General features: G+C 42.7%; 1 protein-coding gene across 1 annotated transcript in view; it reads left to right on the plus strand.

Moving 5' to 3' along the window:
• The window catches only part of LOC145401385 (uncharacterized), a 58,909-nt gene that overhangs the window by 25,308 nt on the left and 11,049 nt on the right, over positions 1-22,552 (plus strand). Inside the window, exons 3-7 of the mRNA XM_080273718.1 lie at positions 1,186-1,478; positions 14,362-14,449; positions 18,413-18,749; positions 19,281-19,360; positions 20,626-20,799. Of these exons, the coding sequence (XP_080129844.1) occupies positions 1,186-1,478; positions 14,362-14,449; positions 18,413-18,749; positions 19,281-19,360; positions 20,626-20,799 (972 nt within the window). The remainder of the gene's footprint in view (positions 1-1,185; positions 1,479-14,361; positions 14,450-18,412; positions 18,750-19,280; positions 19,361-20,625; positions 20,800-22,552) is intronic.

Genomic DNA, 22,552 nt, shown 5'->3' on the forward strand with positions numbered 1-22,552 from the left:
AATAGCCGGAGCATGTATTCACTATGGGCAGTGGTTATTAGGGCCAGAGTGGTTACATGTGAAGATGTGTGGAATGTGGAGTGTCTGCTGACCTTAAAGGAAGAGACTGTCAAAACTTTGTCCACAGAAAGAGAGAGAGAGAAAAAAGTGGCCAATAATCCTTTCATTAATGTGGGGTCCTGAGCTAATGGAAGGAGATTCAGACCCCTTTTAGTCTCTTTGAATAATACTGGTTGCTTCAGCAAATGAGGAAGTGAAGGAGCATTGTGGTGTGGATGTGGATGTGATGGGAAGCATTAGGAGAAACACATTGAGGTGGTTTGACCATATGGAGAGGATGGAGAGCGAGAGACTTAAGAGGAGAGTGTATGTGAGTGAGGTGGAGGGGTAGAAGGAGGGGGAGGCCAAGGATGAGATGGAGGGATGGCGTGGAGAGGTATATGAGAGAGGGGGGTGTGAGCTGCGAGCAGGGCAGTGAAATGGCGGGGAACAGGGCGACATGGAGGCTATTTGTTTGTGGCCACCCCTTACGGGATTAAGGTGTCTGGCAATAGTTAGATAGACTTGCACAGTGTTGAGATAATGGAGGACTGCAATTTTCACTGCACATATAAAGATTACTGTTAATATATCTTAATAATAGTTGTCACTTAAATCTTCTCTTGGTAACCACAGGAACAAAACAAGAAACTAAACATAATGCTATATAAAGACTAACTAGGCAGTGTTGATAGTGCTTCCTCTTTTCTACTTTCGATACTCACAGGACCCAGCCTCACCTCATCCTGTAATGGGAAAAAATCTCATTCTCTTCTCTCTGTACCTTACTGTACATTACCCTTGGCTGGACAAAATAGGTCATGTGTTACTGATGACAGTGGTGATGCCGACAATGACAGTGGTGACAATGGTGGTGAAGATGATGGTTAAATTAACGTAGTCCATATTTAATTCACACAGTCCTCTTAATTCACATAGTCTTCTCTGAATCCACATAGCCCCATCTATATTCACATAGCCCCATCTTAATTCACATAGTCCCATCTTAATTCTTATAGCCCCATCTTAATTCACATAGCCCCATCTTAATTCACGGAGCCCTCTTGTTAATTCACTTGTCCCTCTCATGATGCATATATCCCTCTCTGATTCACATGTTTCTCTTACCTTTTCTTAAAAAAACAGCAGGAACAGAACGAGAACCTGCTGTTGTCTCCGGCGCAGTACAACAGTGTGGTGAATGTGTCCCCTCACCACAACTATCACCACCACAACCACCGCCATCCTTCACATCTCCACCACCACCATCACCATAACAACAACCACCACGCCCCTCTTCCGCCGCCTCTCCGCTCACGTCGGTATGTCTCCAAGTTCCCAAAGGTGCGGCGACGCCCTTCTCCACCTCCGGTGATCGACTCCGACAATAACATCATCAAGCCCAAGTTACTCTCACCGCGCCCACTCAGAGTTAGCAAGTGAGTTTGCAAACCCGTGTCTTTCTCCTCATCCCCCATTGCCATTTCTCACCCTTTTCTGCCACATTTCAATTCCTCTCCATTTCTTATATATTTTGTGTCTTCCCTCATGGCATTTTTCACTCATTTCTTCCTCTTCTATTTCTTACTTTTCTTCCTACTTCATCAGTCCCTCCATTTCATACTTATCTTTTTTATTTCCATTCCTTACCTTCCTTTTTAAATCTGTTTGTCCTTAAACTTAATTTTGTACATCTCTTCTATCTTATGGCATTTATCACTTTTTCCTTCATTTTCCATTTCATATGTTTCTTTCTATTTCTCCAGTCCCCTCTATTTCTTGCTCTACTTTTATTCTTCTTATGCCTTCATTTTCTTCTACCCTTTGCCTCTTCTTGCTTCATGTATTTTTGGCCCTGAATTCTTTTTGCTGCATCCCTTCTCGCTCAGTGTTAATTATTTCTTTTGCCTTTTCCATTTCAGACTTTCCATTTCTTCATTCTTAGCTGCCTTTTACATCATTTTGTTGCTGAATTTAATTTTGTGTGTGTCTTGGTGGTAGGTGGTGGTGACCATCATCCACTCGTTTGTAGTGTTGCCTGCTTCTTCCTTCACCTTAATCATTCTTTTTCTGTCTTATTTCTCCCATCTTTCCTGTCACTTTTTATTACAGTAAACCCTTGATATATTGAACTAACTGGCGGGAGGGGTGGGTCGTTATATTCGAAATTCGCTATATCCGATGGTGGTTATTAACCCCTAAACCCCGGGTTTGGGGCTCGGCCGCTTACCCTCTCAGCCTAGGATAATCAGCGATTTTTGCCTCGTTTTTAAATATTTGCCAGAAAAAAACTACTTAACCTAGAGTCAGAAACTAAACAGGAGATGAAAGTACAATACAAACCTTTGGCTATGCGATGATGTTATCAATAGACTGGTAGGTAGGCAATCAACAGTGGGAGGAGGAGGGGAAAACAAGTGACCAAAATCCACTTTTTTTCGACATTTTGCTGCCTGCCTGGATGTACTGTGCTCGAACTTCTTGCTTATTCCTTGTTTATGGTGAATTCAGACATATAAGCAAAAATATCTCCCTTTTTATTATGGCCATGCATAATATATGAGTTACTTACACGAACCATGTTTTTTTTTTTTTTTTCGTACATCGTACGGCACAAATCTTTATCACAATATTTTCACATTATATATATATATATATATATATATATATATATATATATATATGTGTGTGTGTGTGTGTATGTATACCATCATCATCATCATCATCATCATCATCCAGTCCTACATTACCCCATGAGGAGCGTAGGAGCCCGGGGCTAGGCAAGTTGGTCCTGACTTTAAGATGAGAGTGAACAGCCTCACTCATCCCTGAGTGGGATAACATGAACAATAAACCCCAACCACTCCCTGGATATAAACCTTCACCAGCTCAATTTGACTGGAGTACTGTAATTACCCACTAAACCACCAGGCACCATAATTTGGTTATGTGATTACCACCCAGCGTAGTAAATGGTTTCCTGGTGTACAGGAAACCAGTTGGCTTGTCACGTAGTGTAGAATTACCCATAGGCAGAAAGAAGAGGAAAGAATGAAGGAAAGAAAGGCAGAAGAGGGAGTGTAAAGTCACCCGTAGGCAGAAGGATAAGGAAAGAGTGAAGTAAAGAAAGAAGAGGAAGGAAGTAAATAAGGAAGGCAGAAAGGAAAGGGCATACACCCGAGAGCAGCACTACATCGAGTGAGTGGATGGTGAGTTTTATATACATATATATATATATATATATACACACACACACACACACACACACACACACACACACACACACTATTTTCTAAGCTATCTAACTGACTGCGACAGGCAGAGTGATGGTGGAAGGTGGCAGCGGGGAGGAGGTCACGTGTCACCACCATACTAACATGTATACACTCGCAAAACACCCACAATTTTTCACATTATTATTATACAGGGAGGTCCCAATGATACGATTAGTTAGGTTCCATTTGGCATAGTTGTATAATGAATTCTCGTATAACGTAATACGTAACTAATGGTAAAATATGGGTGGAGTTCAAGATCCCCATCAAAGGTAAGTTTTCAAGCTAAAATATACGATACCAAACGCAGCAAACATATCTATATTACTGAACTGTAAAGAAAGCAACCTGAAAGAGCAAATAGTGTGCAAATAATGACTTCACTTTAATTAAACATATAAAACATGCATCACTCATCAGTAGGTGGTAATGATGTGTTGGAGGTGGAAAGGTGGCCTGCCGGTCGCCAGCTGAGCAGTGTTGCCAGATTCCCAAACCCATATTATCGTACCCAACGTGTTAAAATTATTGCTTTTTTATCAAAGTTATCGCATTCGTAAACAAAGGCATTTCTTCACATAAATCGGTAATTACAGTGGAATTAATATGTTCATATGTGGAGTGATTAACATTACTGAATTTGTTTAACTGTTAAGGACCTACCAGATTATAATTCTGGTTATCATAAGGGTTACTAAATCCTACTGTTGTACTAGTCTTACAGTAGACTTGTTAATTTTGCAATCCCCGATTTTTTTTTTCAGAGTATGAAATTATGAAAGTTACCGCATTATTGCATGCATGCTATCGCATATCACAAAGTGTGCTAAAATATCGCATTTTGTGATAATTATTGCATGTCTGGCAACGCTGCAGCTGAGCAGTCCCACTACTTCTCTCCGAGGTTGAGAGAAAACGGCGGTGACTGTGTTTGCTGAGATGACTGAGTTACAATCCTCACACCTCGCCTCAGACGTATTGGATTTTTGAAATCATATATTGAAAATAGTCCCTAATTTACCCAGGTCATATCATTAGTTTCTTGTATATCTAGTGGTCATATAACGGGACCCACCTGTGTACATATATACAGTTTATATATACTGTATACGGAGCCTCTGTGGTACAGTGGTAAAGTGTGCGTTTTCGTACACTGAAGAATGAGGGTTCATGTCCTGCCAGGGTAATAAACTTTGGGAGCGTTTTTCATGCCACATACTGCATTGGCGGGCACAAGGGGTGCTGTGGTTGAAACAGTGTCTCATACTGTAAAGTATGTTTGCACCCAGTCGGCTTGTGCGGGCTGATTACACTTGGTTCACAGACTACACACACATATCCAAAGCCACTCCAACACAACAGTTACACTTACAAGCACTTCTCACCCTACATACAGTCTCAACCAGACAGCCTAAACCACTTGGTAGAGATACATTGGCTGTATCATCCCCACTTCAGTTGGGATAGGACGGTCCTGCAGTGGACACTCAAACGGCTAATGAGACGAGATGAGATATATATATATATATATATATATATATATATATATATATGTATATATATACTGTATATATATTCTCTCTCTCTCTCTCTCTCTATACAGTTCTACCCCTCAGTATGCGCCTATATGGCCGGCAGAGGACGTTGCATACTAGGAATTTGCGTACTCTAAATACATAAGCTTATGGGAAAAATTACATATGGGTGGCACCCCCCTTCATGGGCAACCCTTGAGGCTCCTTCCAGACCTAAGTATTGTACTGTACAGGGAAACTAAGACATATTATCTTAAGATTATGGCTTTACTAAGTCAACAAAGATAGGGCTTAACTAAACCAACAAGAATATGGCTGCTCACCTTAACCCAAGAGGACAACAGGTGAATTGTCTTCTGCACCATTCGATTTCGGGACAGTTCGGCATCAAGTCAGTTCGCCGTCACAACAATAACAATTCACCGTCATTAATGAAGACAGCTATGGGTGATGCTAGAATAATTCAAAGGCGACTACAGCGAGGAAGAAACAAGTTAATTAAACCACCAGTGATGGAGAGTAGAGATTGTCTATAAGCCATTCCCTGGGGAGGTTCAAGAGGATGATATAATGTCTGAGGTGTTAGAAATAGACTTTGAAGGGTTTATGAACGAAGTGAGTGCATTAGCTAGTTAAAGTGTCGAAAGTGCTGGTGATGAGAGTGGTGAGGAAGGTGGTGTGTCGAGTGGTGCAAGAGAGAATTCGCCATCGTCAATTTACCGTCAGACAGTTCTCTGCCAAAACATGGACAATTCCCTGGCAGGACAATTCGCACCCTGGACAATTCCCTGTCATACTATAAATACATTATACATATTATTAATTACCGGGTAATCAGTACTTTAATAACTATCAGAGTCTATGTTCAATAGTGTAGGCTTTGGATATTAGTTATTAGTTACACCTTTAGTCAATATGGACTAAAGTTGCAACTAATAAATAATATCCAAAGCCTAAGCTATTGAACATTGACTTTTATGGATCCCCCTGAAATATAGTTATTAAAGTATTGATTAATTAATAATATATTTACTGATGGGGAATCGTTCATGTTTTGACTAGGAATTGTCTGACGCCGAATTGTCTAGGAACTGTAGCGTGCAACTCCTGCACCACTCAACACACCACCTTCCTCACCACTCTAGTCACCAGCACTTTCAGCACTTTCACTAGCTAATGCACTCACTTCGTTCATAAAGCCTTCAAAGTCTATTTCTGACACCTCAGACATCGCATCATCCCCTTGATCCTCACCATGAAATGGCTCATTTACAAGTCTCCGCTCTCCATCACTGATGGTTGGCACTTCTTGTGGTGGCATTGTTGCATGCTCAGGGTAAACCTCTTATTTGGGCCACTCTTCGCTGCTGTCTCGCCTGTTGCAAGTTCAATTTTCATCACTATTAAAAAATACACTAAACTTCAATAAAAAATAGGTCCTCGCGTGCAATGAGGATCACGTACTCTGAACTCGCGTATTGTGAGGCAGAACTGTATATACAGTAATCCCTCCACTATCCAGTGTAATAGAGCCAAGGGCATGTCCAGAAAGTGGTCCCGTCCCGGAAAGTGAGCCCCTGGCCCCTGGACTGGTACACATAAGGACCCTAACCCAGCCTAACTTTGAAAGCCACCTAAATAACTCTCTACCGGACATGCATAGCACCTATTTAAACCTATTTAAGACCCTATTCACACCAATAATGGACATAAAGCATGAAATAAATGAAAAGGAACCAAAGAATGAGGAATTAGAAATGACAGTATCACAGCAAGGGTACTTACAGCACGTCTGTGGCTGCCTTCTCTAAAGGCTTTGGCAGTGGTGAAAATGCTCTTGAAATATGTACAGTAATCTAGTGTTGTGCTGCACTTACAGTAATTCTTTGCACTGTGAGTTATAATTGTTTAACACTGCACATTGTTAATTGCACCAGGCCAGTTTCAACCGCCAGTTTTGACTGCCAGTTTGCACTCCACAGTTAATCCTTTGCATTCTAAATTCTAATTTCTTAACACTGCACAACACTGTAAATTCCCGTGTGGTCTAATGGCGAGGTATTGCAGTTTATTCAGAGTTTATTCACAAAAAACAAGCATGTGTGGCTTCCACTGCGATAAGCATCTGCTTACGATCGAAGTTAGGCAGTAACTGGTGGTGCCTTGGTGGTGACTGGGAAACAGAGTTGCCAGATCACAATGGCCACATTACCAAACTCCTCAATTTTCATTGCCAAATTTAACTTTTCATTACCTAATTCGTAAAGCTAGCATTTATTCTTCGCTAATTATATATACAAGTGTAAATAAATGTAATCACTTTCCTCATAATTAACAGCATGTTGATTATTTTCATGCTATATTGGCCAACAGATTAATCAGAGAGCGCATACAATCCACCATCTTCATCCTGTGTATCCTCATACATGTGAAAAGTCCGTTTGGTAATGCATTATTCTGATTCATTACCAAACTGGCCCACATTTAGTAATGAAAAATACCAAATGGCAACCCTGACAGGGGACGGGGGAGTAAGGAAGGGGTGAAGGGTCCGTGGTGTAACAGCCATTCAGTGCCGCGCGGCAATTTCAAATTACGGGTAGGGAAAAAATCGGATTTTGGGGGGATTATTTTCTTTTTTTTGGCCATTTTTGGGTTCCGAAGGCCCAGGCCCATAATGTTCGGTACGTGGGGTGTCCGGAAAGTGGGCATCCGGAAAGTACAGGGATTACTGTATATTCTTCCTCTTCTGTCTTTGGCCACTCTTCGCTGTTGTCTTGCCTATTATGAGTTCAAATTGCATCACTATTAAAAAATACACTAAACTTTGATAAAAAATAGGTTCTCGCATACAATGAGGACCGCGTACCCTGAACTCGCATACAATGAGGACCGCGTACCCTGAACTCGCATACTGTGAGGCAGAACTGTATATATATTCTTCTTCTTTTGTCTTTCCTTCACTCTTTCCTTTTTTTTCTGCCTATATTTGACTTTACACTCCCTCTTCTGTCTGTCCTTCCTTCTTTCCTCTTCCATCTGCCTGTGGGTAATTCTACACTGAGTGACAAGCCAAATGGTTTCCTGTACACCAGGAAACCACTAACTATGCTGGGTGGTAACCATATAACCAAATTATGGCACCTGGTCGTTTAGTGGGTAATTAAGGTGCTCCAATCAGATTGAGCCTGTGTAGGTTTATATCCAAGGTGTGATTGGGGTTTATTGCTCACATAATGCCATTCAGGGAGGAGTGAGGCTGGTCACTCATCTCAAATGTCAGGACCAACCTGCCTAGCCCTGGGTTCCTACTCTCCCAATGGGGCGACATAGGATTGGATGATGGATGGATGGGTGGATGGATGGATGTATATATGTATGTATGTATGTATGTACAAAAGGTATGCATAGTACGCGAGCTCATAGTACGTGAATCTCGTTATATGCGAGGACCTATTTTTTATCGAGTATTTTTTAATAGTACGTGAATTGAACTCGTAATAGGTGAGACGGCAGCAAAGAGTTGCCCAAATCCGGGGCTGAGAGCAGGAGACCACAGCAGAACAGCCAGCACCACCAGTGAGGGAGAGTGGAGACTTGTCGATGATGGAGATCAACCAGGTACTGTGTGCCCTAGATAAATCCAAGGAAGAATTCAGGGACATCAAACATTGTCAGTTGCGAGTGGAGGAAGTGATGACTTCACTGGACAGAACCTTCTGCTACTACACAGACAGGCACAACCAGGAGGTTAACAGAAGGAAGCCAACCCTCATCACCCATTACCTGCTGCCTCAAGGAAGTAAGGAATCACTCCCTTGAACCTCAGAAGAGCCATTTCCTGGGAAGGATCAAGAGGATGATGCAGGGTCTTAGGTGTCAGAAATAGACTTTGAAGGGTTTATGAACAAAGCGAGTGCATTAGCTAGTGAAAGTGTTGATAACGAGGGTGGTGAGGAAAGTGGTGCAGGAGGTGCATGCTAGGTGCCCCACCCTGCCTTGGATCCCCTTCTTACATCCATCAAGCCTGTTGTCCTCTTGGGCTAAGGTGAGCAGCTATACTCTTGTTAGTTTACTTAAGCCATTTTTCTAAGTTGGAGGGTGGCAGAGGGGAGAAAAACACCCATGATTTTTCAAAATTTGCTAGATCAATTATACTGGTCACCCGGGGTGTAGAGTATGTTTTGCTAGATAGATTTTGGGGTTGTCACCCAGGGTTAAGGGGTTAACTGAGGGATTACCGACCCAAGGTCGCTATATCCGTGGAGTCGTTTGGTCCTGCATGCGCAGCCACAACCTACTCTGTGAAGTTTCTCATGGAGAATTCAATAGTTTATGTAGTTTTACAGTACATGTACAGTAAATACCATCCTGTATGAAGTTGTACATATAAACACAATGCCTATAATGTAATGTAGTACTGTTTCAGTACAGTTAGCGTGCCGGGGAGTGCCAGGAAGTGATGCTGTAGTCACCACAGGAATAGGAGGGAGACAGGTGGGGATTTCTGAAGAAGTTAGATGCTGACACCACACAGTACACCTGCACACTAGCACACACAACACTGTTCACACCAGAAATTTTTGTACTGTATCACTAGGGCACTATACTTAATTTTACATTTAATACAAACTGAACACTCCCGAACAATATTTACAGTTCAGTACAGTACTATATACACTTTACATGACACTTTGTTCACTCTTTCATCATCATATTCTCTGAATATCATTTCTGGTGGCTCTGGTGTCACTTGTTTCAGGGAGGAAGGTGTGCTGGTGCCAGAAGTCCAACTGGGAAGGCTCACAGAGGACGTCGAAGTAACAGACACACTTGAGGTCTCTGACACAGTATGTTTCTTTTTTCCTGGAGGTGAGGCAACAGGCTTAAAGAAGTCTGAAATTTTCTGCTGGACTTGCCTGGCTTGGTTTCTCCTCATAAAGTCCAGCCTAATCTGTCTGAGGAGTTCATAATTCTCCCCCAGAATGCTACTAATGCCCTCTGCGACAGCTAAGAGTGTGTCTGCTGCATCAGTTGCAGCAGATGGCCCATGTGGCCTTTCCTCTTCCTCCAACACAGGTGGTTCAGGCGTGGCCTTTTCCTGCACTATTTCCTCCTCTGTCAGGTGGTGGTATCCAGGCAGACCACCATCCTTGTCCAGCCACTCTTCCACCTCTTCTGCAGGGATGGAGCCTTGGCCAGCTGCAGCCAACATTTTGGCTGCCTTTGGTGGCCCAAACCTCTTGAAATCTGGCTTCTGGACTGGAGTCTGGGTTTTTAGGAAGTTACACCACGCATTGCAGAGAGTAGTCACTGGCACTTTCCTCCAAGCTTTTGCCAAGTTCATAATTGCATCCTTGATATTATATTTCTTAAAATTGTCAGGTGTCTTCCCCCTGGTGTCCACATACCCCTCCTCCTCCATCCCATCCTCTGTCACGACTAAGCACTGGTCCAGGTAAATATTCCGATAATGTGTTTTCGCACTTTGTATCACCCCCTGGTCCATGGGCTGAAGTAGGGCAGTTGTGTTAGGAGGTAAGAATATTGCCCTTTTTATCCCATCCTTTGAACACCATTTTGTAGTGGAAGGGTGGGCTAGGGCATTGTCTAGGAGGAGCACAGCCTTAACATCCTTCTTACTGGTCCCAAACAAGGCCTGATGCTGCTGAACGGAGGGATCAGAACTGTTATGAACCCAGGTTGTGATTATCTCCTTGGGTAAACCAGGCAGAAGGGTTGCTGTGGTACTTTGTAGGAAGCTTCCCCATAATATCTTTCAGAGCCCTTGGCTTCCTGCTCTTACCCACAACAACTGGTTTCAGGCGGTGGGACCCGTCAGCGTTTGCACACGCCAACACCGATATGCGGTCCTTTGCACTCTTCCTCGGAGTGCTGCTGATTGTCTTGGAGGCCTGTGTATTTTGGGGGAGTGACTTCCAAAAAAGACCAGTTTCATCAGCGTTGAAGATTTGGAAGTCGTGGAGGCCCTCCTCCGCCTTCATTTGACAAAAGTGGTTTATGAAGGGGTCCACTGCATGGCTGTCAGCGCTGAGAAGCACGCCCGTTATTGCCTTATTTACAATGCTGTGACACTGCCTAAAGCGCCACATGTTGAATGTCAACGCCATAAACAGGAACGCCCTCTGCTCTCTCCTGCGTGTACCACTTGTACACTGCCTTTTCGAGATTTTCCATGAGAAGTTGTCGCTTGTGATACAGTTCCTTCCCCTTCTTGCCGGCCTCCACTGCTTTCATGGCCTCATTTACTTTCTCTTTCCCCTTGATGAGGTCATGGACTGTTGTTTTCTTGAGGTTGTAGTTATTCCAGAGATGACTTCATGTAGCCCCTTCCTCAAACTCCTTAATAATTTGAAACTTTTCAGTCAGGGAGAGAATCTTCCCCTTCCCCTTGCTTGAGGATCCAGGGCTTGTTGATTTTGAAGCCATTCTTGCCACTGGTCAGAAGTGTTGGTAGGTCGCACATGGTATGAGAGGTCACGCACCCGAGAGTGGTAAGGCAGGAGAGAACCAGACGGAGCCAATGCTACTCACAGACTGAGAAATACCCAGTGTAGAAAGGGGTGAGGTGCATGGGCTAGCTAACCTACGTGACGTCGTGCAGGTGATGAGCCATGGGAGCCAGATGCACGTGTACTTCCTCTGCATATGCTGCCCAAAGGTTGCTGTATCCGGCGGAAGTTCACTCAGGGAATGCTGGGTCGCGAACTTCCTCCGCATACACCAAACAAAGGTTGCTGTTTCCGGCAGAAGTTCGCTCTGGGAATTGTGGGTCGCGAACTTCCGCCGCATACACAAAACAAAGGTCACTATGTCGGGCGGAAGTTCACTCTGGAAATGGTGGGTCGTTATATCCAAAGTTTGATATAAAAAGGTTCGTTATATTGAGGGTTTACTGTACTCTTATTTCCTTTTCAGGTGGCTTTACATTGAGTGACAAGCCAAATGGTTTCCTGTAAGCCAGAAATCCATTTACAGAACTGGGTGGTAACTATATAACCAACCCAAATGTGTTCCCTGTGTGTCAGCATGGGGATTAGCTGAGGTTAAGGTGCCCCTCCCCGTAAAACAACTAACTCAGAGACAAACGGCTGCCGCCCCTTACGGGATTATGGCATCTGGTTATAGATAAATAGATATGTTTTCGCACTATTTATGTTTATCATCTACCTCATTCTTTACCTCTTTTCCTACATTTCTACTCTGAACTTCTGTTTATGCCATGTTGTTTTGTCACATACTGTACACTCAGATACTAGTGTGTTGTTTTTCAACGAATCTTTTATTGTTGTTAGTGACTCATAGATTTCCAGGCCGCTTTTAAATGCAGTTTCATTATTGAATTCAGAGTAATCTTGACGTTCTTTTCTTAAGTCTCCCACTTCTGTTTTCCATTTTAGTGTTGCAAGTACCCAATATACTGTATTTACATTGCTGCAGTTCTGTGCCATTTGTACAGTAATCCCGCATATTTCGCGGTAGTTAGGTTCTTGTAACCCCCGCGAAAAGTCAATTCCGCGAATACTCTATTAACAATTGAAAACTTGCACTTGTGTCCACCATGCTGCCCATCACACAGTCCATGTCCATACTGACTGCGAGACAATTCGCCGTCAGACAATTCCCCGTCAAAACATGGACGATTCCCTTCAGAACAATTCGCACCCTGGACGATTCCCCGCCATTCTATAAATATACTAATCAAAACTTTCATCAATATACTTATTATTAATTAATCAATACTTTAATAACTATATTTCAGGGGGATCCAGCAAAATCTATGTTCAGTAGCGTAGGTTCTGGATATTATTTATTAGTTGCACCTTTAGTCAATAATTAACTTGTTTCTTCCTCGTTGTAGTCGCCTTTGAATTATATTCTAGCGTCACCCATAGCTATCTTCATTAATGAAGGCGAATTGTTTTGTGTTTGTTGTGACTGCGAATTGTCCCGAAACCTCCATACTCATCCCGAAATACCTTCTTACAAGATTGAAAGAACATACTCCATTATGAAGGAAAAACGTAAACACCGTACTGTAATACACAATTATCTACACATTTATTAACAAAACAGTACAAAATAAAAAGATGCATTAACTGGTGATAGCAAACACTCGCACGGTCGTTTCTTAGCTTGTCCAGTAACACAATTTTCTCTGCTAAGGTCATAACTTGATCGTTTTGTCACTCTGGAGTTCTTACTAATTGTATTATTAGCCTTTGGTGAGGCTGGCTTACGTCCTGGGGTCATGTGGAAAGCAAGTGGGAGGCAAGAGGCTCATATCATAGTGTGGTTACAACCACAACATCCACTTACGGCAGGCAGGCATGGACTGAAGAATGCGGGGCAGAGAGCAGTGTTGCCATATCCAAACAACGAAATTATGCTAGGGCAATGAAAAAATTATGCTAGATTGAGCATATTTGTTCCAAGTAAAAAATGAATTATGCTAACTTGAAGGTAAATGATAAAATTCTATACATATTCGTGCAACATATTAATTATGTATTGTTTACTATGAAAATATTAAAATGAACCTACATACAGTAAGAGGATAAATATCGGTATCTACCCATACTGCTTTTTCCCACGAAACTTACGTTTTTCTGATGGATTTTGATGTGATTCGTTCGATTTTGAGCATCATTTCCGTCGGAAATAACCAGATTTTGATATATGACCCCCCCCATCCCCCTGAAATAATGAGGGATCTTTGGGGAATCGGGGGTTATAGGGAGGGGGGGAAACACAGAAAATGGTCATTTCCGACTGAAATGAAGCTGAAAATCGAATGAATCATACCAAAATCCATCGGAAAAACCTAGGTTTCATGGGTAAAGTACAAAGCTCAAACTTATCCTAACCTAACCTAACCTAACCTAATCCAACCCAAGCCCAAACTGAAAGTAACCAACTATTCAAACATCTTACCTTATTCGTCTCTCCCTCTCTCTCTCTCTCTCTCTCTCTCTGATTTGTAGCTTTTATAAAATTATTCTAAAAATATTCCATTCCATTCTAAATTATGCTAGAATGATTCTAAAACTTCTAATATGCTAAAAAATATTCCAGACTCGAAAATTTGATCAAAATTATGCTAAAAGAATAAAATTATGCTAGATATGGTAACACTGGCAGAGGGGCCACGGGAAAGGGACAGAGGGTGGCGTGAGTTTACCGCGCTACAATTGGAAGCTGCGGGAATTTATTTATTTTTTTTTTCTGTATATTCAAGGATATTTTTGTTGAACTTATTTATGCTAAGAAAATCCGCGAGAGGGCAAAACCGTAGACAAAAAATCCGCAAAAAATGCGGGATTACTGTATAGTCAATTTGTTATAATCCTCCCCCCTCCCTTTTTTCCATAAATCTTGTGCTTCATATCTACAAGATAATCAAATGAAGAGAATTTAATATAATACTAACTAACTTTACCCAGCACTCTTAAAAATACAGCTCTCTACATGTATTGAAGTGGTACTTTCAGGCGACAAAACGAGTCCCCGCCCACATTTAGGCGCAACACTGCCAGTCGACCCCACAGCAAGCGGCACCGCACACCTCATGCACCCAAGGTAATATCTTCACACACAGTAGGTAGAAAATATTAACATTTGGTACCATTCCTGTGTTTCCCCCTTCACGTTGGTATTGTCATACCTTGCTTAGTCAAGTACTGTTCAGTATTTCTGTGCTCCACTTTCATTACTGTAAGTCCTTGGAGACTGTAGGAACACTGTCCATTATCCTGCAGTATGGTCATATTTCTTCTGTATCATTCTTTTTACCATCTGACTTCTGCTTAACCCCAAGACCCCAGGAATGTTTTGGGCACGGCCACCCTCTCCCTACGGCAGTATTTCCTAGAACAGCCTTTTTTCAAACCTTCATATCTGGGAAAGTATAGCAGTTAGGAAAACAAATTAAGGACCATATTGCTTATCAACTCTTCTTTTTGCCAGTGAAAGCATCCCCATGTCTACAAGTGGTCGCGTGGATAAGGAAGGACGTGAAGAAGATGAATAACTTATGGCACTCAAAGCAGGATGTATTCATGAGTATGTGTGGCCTCGATTTTGGCATCGCTTTCAGTGTGATAACTTCTCCACTACTAGATAAACTAGGCACAACGACGTGTAAGGGATTCCATATGGTGTTATCACCGAGCCCTTTGCAAGTATCCTTGGGCAGAGGTTTGGCAGGGGTGGATGAGGCAAGGGGTCTGCATGAGGCAGGAACGATCTCGGATGAGGAGGTTTCAGAAAGCATTGTTCAATACGTGGCAAAGTCACAGAGAAGACTGAGGTACGCTTGCGTCAGGTGGCGGGAGCCTCTCTGTACCCTCTGGTGACGAGATCAAATGACAGTCAGTTCAAACTGTGGTGGGAGTGCAATTGCGGCTCCTCCCGTCACCTGGCGGTCTCCGTCCAACCCTTTAATGATGATTGTATCTGTCCCTCGGCATGTAGGGGTTAAAAAACAATTGGACTGAAGAGATAAATCTTTAACCCCTTCATGGCCGAGCCTCCAGAAGTTGTTGGGACCCAATGGCCAACCATGGGGCTGATCCCCCCCCCCCATTGAAGATGAATGTTAGGCACATCTGGCAATGCAATGTTTGGCTTCCTAGACCCATCCTGTGCTGCGCAATGAAGCACGAAAAAGTGCGCAAATTTACGCTGATGATACCAGCAACAAATTCCCCCACACCCCCCCAAAAAATCAGTGATGCTGAAACGGTTTGAAATGACTTTATATGTGTAATACAAACAAAATCAGTACATAATATTGTAGGTTTCATTAAAAAAGCAATTACTGTCATTTTTTTCACATTTTTTGATGTTTTTGTGATATGCAAGTATTGAGCTATTTCTGTGGCCTGGGTGGTTTTGTTTGTGTCCAGAAAGAGGCAAAAGATGATAATTTTAGACTCTAACCAGAAAAGGGCCCACCTCTGTGTGAACAGTCCAAACTGCAGCGTCAAAAGTTTTATACGACTTGATAGCACGTCGCACTAGGGAATTGGTGTGAAGGGAAGGGATGACTATACATTCATATATTCACCACAAGAACAGTTCATATGTTGCTGAAATGTTTTTGCAGTGCAAGAGATATGTAAAATGAACAAGTTCAGTAAATAATTGTACTTGTTAAAATATAATTATGAATGTTTTCCCTCATTTTTGTGTTTTTAATGTTTATTCCTGATTTTTTTTTTTCCTTTTTTTTAATGGGTGGTCTAATTCATGTGGAAAGAGAGAATAAGGATGCAGTTTTTAGTTTATTTCAAGGTAATGGGTGCTGCTTTGTGTGTATAGGCCAAACCATCTCGACTGGAGATAATAATGGGTGCAGCTTTTTGTTTATAGGCCAAACCATCTCGACCAAGATTCGATACGACCCGAAATTTGTGTGTCGAACGAGGGAATTAGTATGAAGGAAAGGGAAAGTTTTAAATTCGTATATTCACCACAAGAAAACCTCAAATTATGTTGCTGAAATGTTTGTGCAAAACAAGAACTATGTAAAGTGAACAAATTCAGTACATAGTATATTACAGTATGTCTGTTTACCTAGTGCCAGATGCCCCAACTGGAAGGGGTGGCCACAAAAAATACACCTCTATGTCAACCTGTCCAAGCCACTTCATTGCCTTGCTCCCAGCTCACACACCCCTTCCCTCATATACCTCTCCAATTCATCCTTCCATCTCATCCTCGGCCTCACCCTCCCTCTCCCCCCCTCCACCTCACTCGCATACACTCTCCTCGTTAGTCTCTTACTCTCCATCCTCTCCATGTGGCCAAACCACCTCAGTGTATTTCTCCTAACGCTTTGTATCACATCCACATACGCTTCCACACTACAGCGCACCTTCACTTCCTCATTTTTCAGACTGTCTCCCTATGCAACTCCACATGCTCCTCTCAAGTAACTCATTTCCATAGCCCTCACTCTTGACTTGTGTGCCTCCAACAAGGTCCAAACTTCACTTCCATACAGTATGTACCTATAAATAAAAATATAGTTATGAATGTTTTCCCTATTTTTTGCTTGTAATGTTTAATTATTTATTTATTTATTTAGAAAAGAGGAAGAAGATAATGGGTGCAGCACTTTCTTTTCTTGACTTTCTTTAGCTTTCTTATTCTTACTTATGAGGGGAGCAAAAGACTGAAATCCACTCCTGGCAGATTCACGAGATGTACTAACAGAGTAGGTCTGTGTCAACATCTCCCAGACCTTTGTTCCCTTTCCACAAATATTCGCAGATTTCTACAAGTTGTGCTGCATTGACGCTGGCGGCCACGCTATGGAAAAATATTGTTCGCCACCGGTGGCCATGGAAGGGTTTATGGGTACTGTCCGGCATCAGTATTGTTATACAGTCAAGTCACTTATGGCGTCTGCTTCTATGGCACGGTTTTCTCTGACACGGCAGCGTGCCAGACCCCCCAAAACGAATCACACGCATAAACTATACTATGGCGCGGCAAGGTTTGAAACGCACAGGCTTATTCTCCTGGCGGCTGGAGAGCGAACCTCAGCCCTCCGCCGTCATTCAAGCCCCGCTCAGTGTGTAGCCAGACCACTTGTTATCTGATCACCCTCCCATTTTTTGTGCCTGTTGTTACGTATTGTGACACAGAAATGGCGGACAGGAACATGCATTGACTGATTGCTTGATTGTATGCATGTGTAAAGTGGGGAACAGTGGGGTGAAAAGGGGGACTTTGAGCGAACGTCCAGAACCAAATGACGCGGTTTTCTGTGGCAAGGGCGTGGTCCAGATCCAATTAATCATGCCTTAGGCTGCTTGAATGTACTTCTGTCTATCTATCTACTGCCAGATGTCTTAATTTCATAAGGGGTGGCCACAAACAAATTGCCTCCATGACGCACTGTCCCCTGCCATTTCACTGCCCTCACCCCAGCTCACACTCCTGTCTCTCATATGGCTACTTCATTATGATAAAATAATGAGCTGGTGAGAAGTGACTTTCAAATCCCAGTGTTGTGATCAGTAAAGCCCAAGAAACTTTTTCAGAATATTGTATGAAAGTTTCATGAATGTTGAACTAGAGTTGTGCGATATTGTTGTCTGCAGCTGGACGGTGAGAAGTATTGGTAAGACATACACTCTTAAGTAAGACGTACAGACCCTTTTAAGTAAACGTTGGACCTTCTTAATAAGACATTTGCCCTGTTTAGGAAGACTTAGAACCTTGTGGTAAGACTTATGGTCCCTTTTTAGTGAGATTTGAATTATCTTTTCACTCTCATCTTAAATGTCGGGACCAAATGCCTAGCCCCAGGCTCTTACGTTCCTCATGGGGCAATGTAGGATTGGATGATGGATGGATGGATTATCTTTACAGTTGATGAGACTTACGAACACTTTGAAGTAATACATGCGTTTTTCCAAGACATACACCTGTAGTTAGTAAGACATAATTACCCATTCTAGTTAGAAATGCACTGTCTTAGTACGACTTTAACACCTTGTTAGTAAATCTTATTAACTTTTATTGTGTAAGGTACTAAAAGAGGTGCAAGAGATGAAGACGGCTGCGATGGACACGTCTCTCTTCTCTCCTGTGTACGCGGTAGACTCTACGCCACAACCTCTGCCAACAGTACCTCTCTCTGACCCTGCACTGGTTGCCGAGCCCTCACCTAATTGCACGAGGGAGGAGGAAGAGGAGGACTACCTGGAGGAGAGGGAGGAGGAGGATTTGGAGGAAGGGGAAGAAGAAGACCAAGAGGACAGCGGGCTAGGTCGGACCCAGGACTCTGCACCTGATCTGAGCCATCTCTCTACACACATCCGTCTGGACATCCCTCATATCATGGAGTCACCTTCAGCACAAGAGGGTTAGTCCATTTGACACCTAATGGTCTATTGATGTCAGTTTATTTATCTACCTGCCTGCCTGTCTTTCTGTCTATCTGTGTCCATATTCCTTAATCGTGGAGGGAGTGGCCACAAATACATTGCCTCCATTTCACCCTGTCCCCTATCATCAGGCTACCCTCCATCCAGCTCTCACCACCCTCATTCATCCATACCTTCACCTGTGTAATTTCATTAATTTTCATTGTATACCATATCTAGGCTCAGTCTCAGTTTTCATAGATAGATAGATTATCACAGACCAGATCTTAATATCACATGGGTTACATTACACTTAGTAAATGTTTATTGTAGCTGATTAGTGAAGTAATATTATCTGAGGTTGAGCAAAGCTTTGAAGTGTTTGTAGTGCCATCATACTGAAGTTTGAGTTTCTGTTGTACTCAAGTAAAAGATGTTCTGTCATCTAATGTTATCATTTATCATTATCCTCCATACAGAGTGCACTGATGTGGTTATTGTTATTTTTTTTATTTTTATTTTTTTTTAAGGGCTGGAGCCAGAAGAAGCAGAGATGATGATAACACAGGTGTCCCACTGCACAGTCCAGGAAAACAAAGAGAATTATGAGGTAAGGGTGTGATGGGTTTAGTAACAATACTTTTTGAGGGCAGGGACTTCCCTTACCTGAAGTAAAATATTGGACCTGGGAGTAGCCAGAGTAAGTACTTACGTAAAGCCCTGCCCAAGAAGAGCTGTGACATTTAGTATGCAGGTGTTTCTCTTAACCCCCTGATGCTGGGCACCCTGCACCCTATCCCCATCCCACAACTGGGCTTATTTTTGTAATTTGGATTTTCCAAAAAAAAATTTTGAGCCAGGTAGACGAAGTCAGTGGTAATTTTTTTTGTACGAAATGTATCTGTGTGTGTGTGTGTGTGTGTCTGTGTTGAAAACTCAAATCTCAGAAAGTATTGATTGTAGAAGGGAAAGCTATTATTAAAAGTTGTTTCAGAGTCATAACTTGAGTTCACATGTCACTCAGTCAGCATTGGGAGTCATCCAGGATTGGTACATAACCTGGCTCACAGATGACATATAGTCTTGTATATATTTTTTTCCATACAGATCAATCACAAATGATACAAACACATAGAACAAGCATGTACCTACCCTCTACTGGTGTGTATCTCTACTAGTGCATGGGTGCCTGGCTGCAGTCAGTACACACGTACTCTGCCCTTTCAGGCCTCCCCACCTCTGTCCCAGCTAGCCTCTCCCCACATTCTCAGGCACACGAGAGAGCCTGCCACACCGCACTCAATGAATTTGGTGCACTTTTAAGATGAAACATTCCCGCGATATATGAAAACGTCCCCAGACATGAACTGGTTCCTGCTGACCACATGTCTGAACATGCCCTCAGACGTGAACCGGCACTTGCTGACCGCACGTCCTCAAACATGAACGGGCGTCAGGGGGTTAAATGATTATCTCTTTGAGTCTGGTTATGCAGATGTCTCTTAGCTTCTGCTCTCTCTCTCTCAAAAGGAAGGCAGCTTCCACATGTAGTCCACCAGGTTCACATCCTGATAAACCATTATAACAGCAGCAGCAAGTTGACATAAAGTTAAAGGGCAAAGACTTTCTTCCTCATCATGGGTCAGGGTGGCCAGATCTTAAACTGTAATTACATATCTGTAGGTCATATATTACTTACCTGCAGGGAATTTGTAATATGAAGCTTTGTTTTCACATGGTAAGAATGAGATTATCCCATTTTAATTAATACTATAGACAGTTCTAAGTCAGTGTGTTCTTACTTCTATACCTAGATTTTACCCATCCCAGTTATGATAAAGAGGGATGATGATGATGATAATGATAATGTCACAGGCTGGCAGTGCATATGAGAGCTCATGTGATGAGGGTTATGAGGAGTGGGAGGCGTTTGATCCGTACTTCTTCATCAAGCACCTGCCGCCACTCACGCCAGAGATGAGAGCACGCAACCCAGCGCTACCACTCAAAACTCGCAGCTCACCAGAGTTTACGCTGGTCCTGGATCTGGTAAGGAAGGGAGTCACCGATGCTGGGGTCTTGCTATAAAGTACAGGCATGCCTTATCAAAACATTAACTTTGTCAAGTTCTTGCACATAGTAGTGCTTACTTCAGTACTCCACTGTAATTTTGTACTGCATTTTAATGGATTCTGGTAGGTGAGGATGCCCACCATTCACTCACTCAATTTAGTGTTACCTTCAGGTGACTGCACAGCATAACAAACTAAATTTTTTCATGTAAAATCAGGAAAACATGTAGTACGTTGGATGGTAACTATTTAGTCAGTAACTAGGCTGGCTGTCTCATGAGTTACAGCACATCAGCTGGATGTGGTTCATGAGAATCTGATTCCATTCCATGGAGTGGTCGGGGCTGCCAAGGGGCCAGTGGCTGACCACTCTGGCCCTATATATTTGGACTAATTAGTCTAGCCTCAAGACCCCCCGCGTTCCTGGAAAGATAATACTGATTTGGATCGATAGTGGATTTTAGTAGGTAGAATTATGGGATGCTAGTATTGTAGTGGTTATGAAGCTGGATTCCCCCCCCCCCCCTCACCAGCTTAGGTTTGTCTTCAGCCCTTAACTGCTTTACTGCAGTGATGTTTCTATTTTCATCCCATCTCCAGATGATATTTGGTCACCTTGGGATTGATCATTCAAACTGCAGGGATTAGGTGTAGCCATAATGAATCCCTACAGGTACACAACACGAGGTCCCCTTTAAGTATAATAAAATTCTCACGAGGTAGCAAGAATATAGTAGAAAACATCGTTGGCTTGGAGGGGTTTTGTGTTCTGGATAATGATGCCCTAACTGTGGCCCTTTAAACCTCAAGGGAATAGGGAATGCTATAGTGTTTGGTTATAGATACTATAGCGTTTGGTCATAGTCATCATCATCATCTGGACCTCCTTTCCCATCCTAGGGCAGGGTGAGGAATGGCAACATCCAGACAGCCAAAGTTTGCTCAGTTCAGTGAACCATGCTTCCAGTCATTCATCATTCAAGCCTTCAAAATCCTGGCTCCATCAGATAGGCCAAAAAAAATTTCACCACATTCTGTAGCTTCACATATACTTATCTGATCTCCTCATGGGGCAACACAGGATTAGATGATGGATGGATGGATAGAGCCAATCCAAACGCTGTCACGTTAAAAAGGGGGGCCAAATCCCTGATTATGCACTTTTCTGCACAAAATTCATCTAGCCAGCTTGATCTCTTGTTAGTCCCTTAGCCTGACCAACTTCTATACCTCTTTTTCCTCACACACACATCCACCATATCCCCCCACCTTCTTCTTGGCCTACCTCGCTGTGTCCCTCCTCGAGATTTGGTCAGATATACCTTTTTCACCACTCTGTTGTCATCCAGTCTCTCCACATGACCATACCGTCTCAGTACACTCTCTTTGATTCTCGGGTCTACAGACTTCCTCATTCTGCACTGTCCACGAATCAGATTATTCTGTATATATCCTATCCACTCTGTCCTCCACATACATTCCTCAGCATTTCCGTCTCCACTGCTCTCACTCTTGACTTTTCATTTTCATGTCACACCATAGTCTCACATCCATATGTTAGTTGACACTAACACTCTATATAAGCCTTATGCAGCTGCAACACTCAAGCCTCTGTTTCATATCAAGGCCTTCATAGCACCAGCTACTTCCCTACCTTGTGTCGCTGTGCATGCCACTTCTTTTCCACGTTTTCCTGTCGTGTATCACTGTGCCCAGATATTTGAACTTTC

Source organism: Coenobita brevimanus, chromosome 55 (genome assembly GCF_032717465.1).
Source record: "Coenobita brevimanus isolate Jiangsu-jjx chromosome 55, ASM3271746v2, whole genome shotgun sequence".
Classification (NCBI taxonomy): domain Eukaryota; kingdom Metazoa; phylum Arthropoda; class Malacostraca; order Decapoda; family Coenobitidae; genus Coenobita; species Coenobita brevimanus.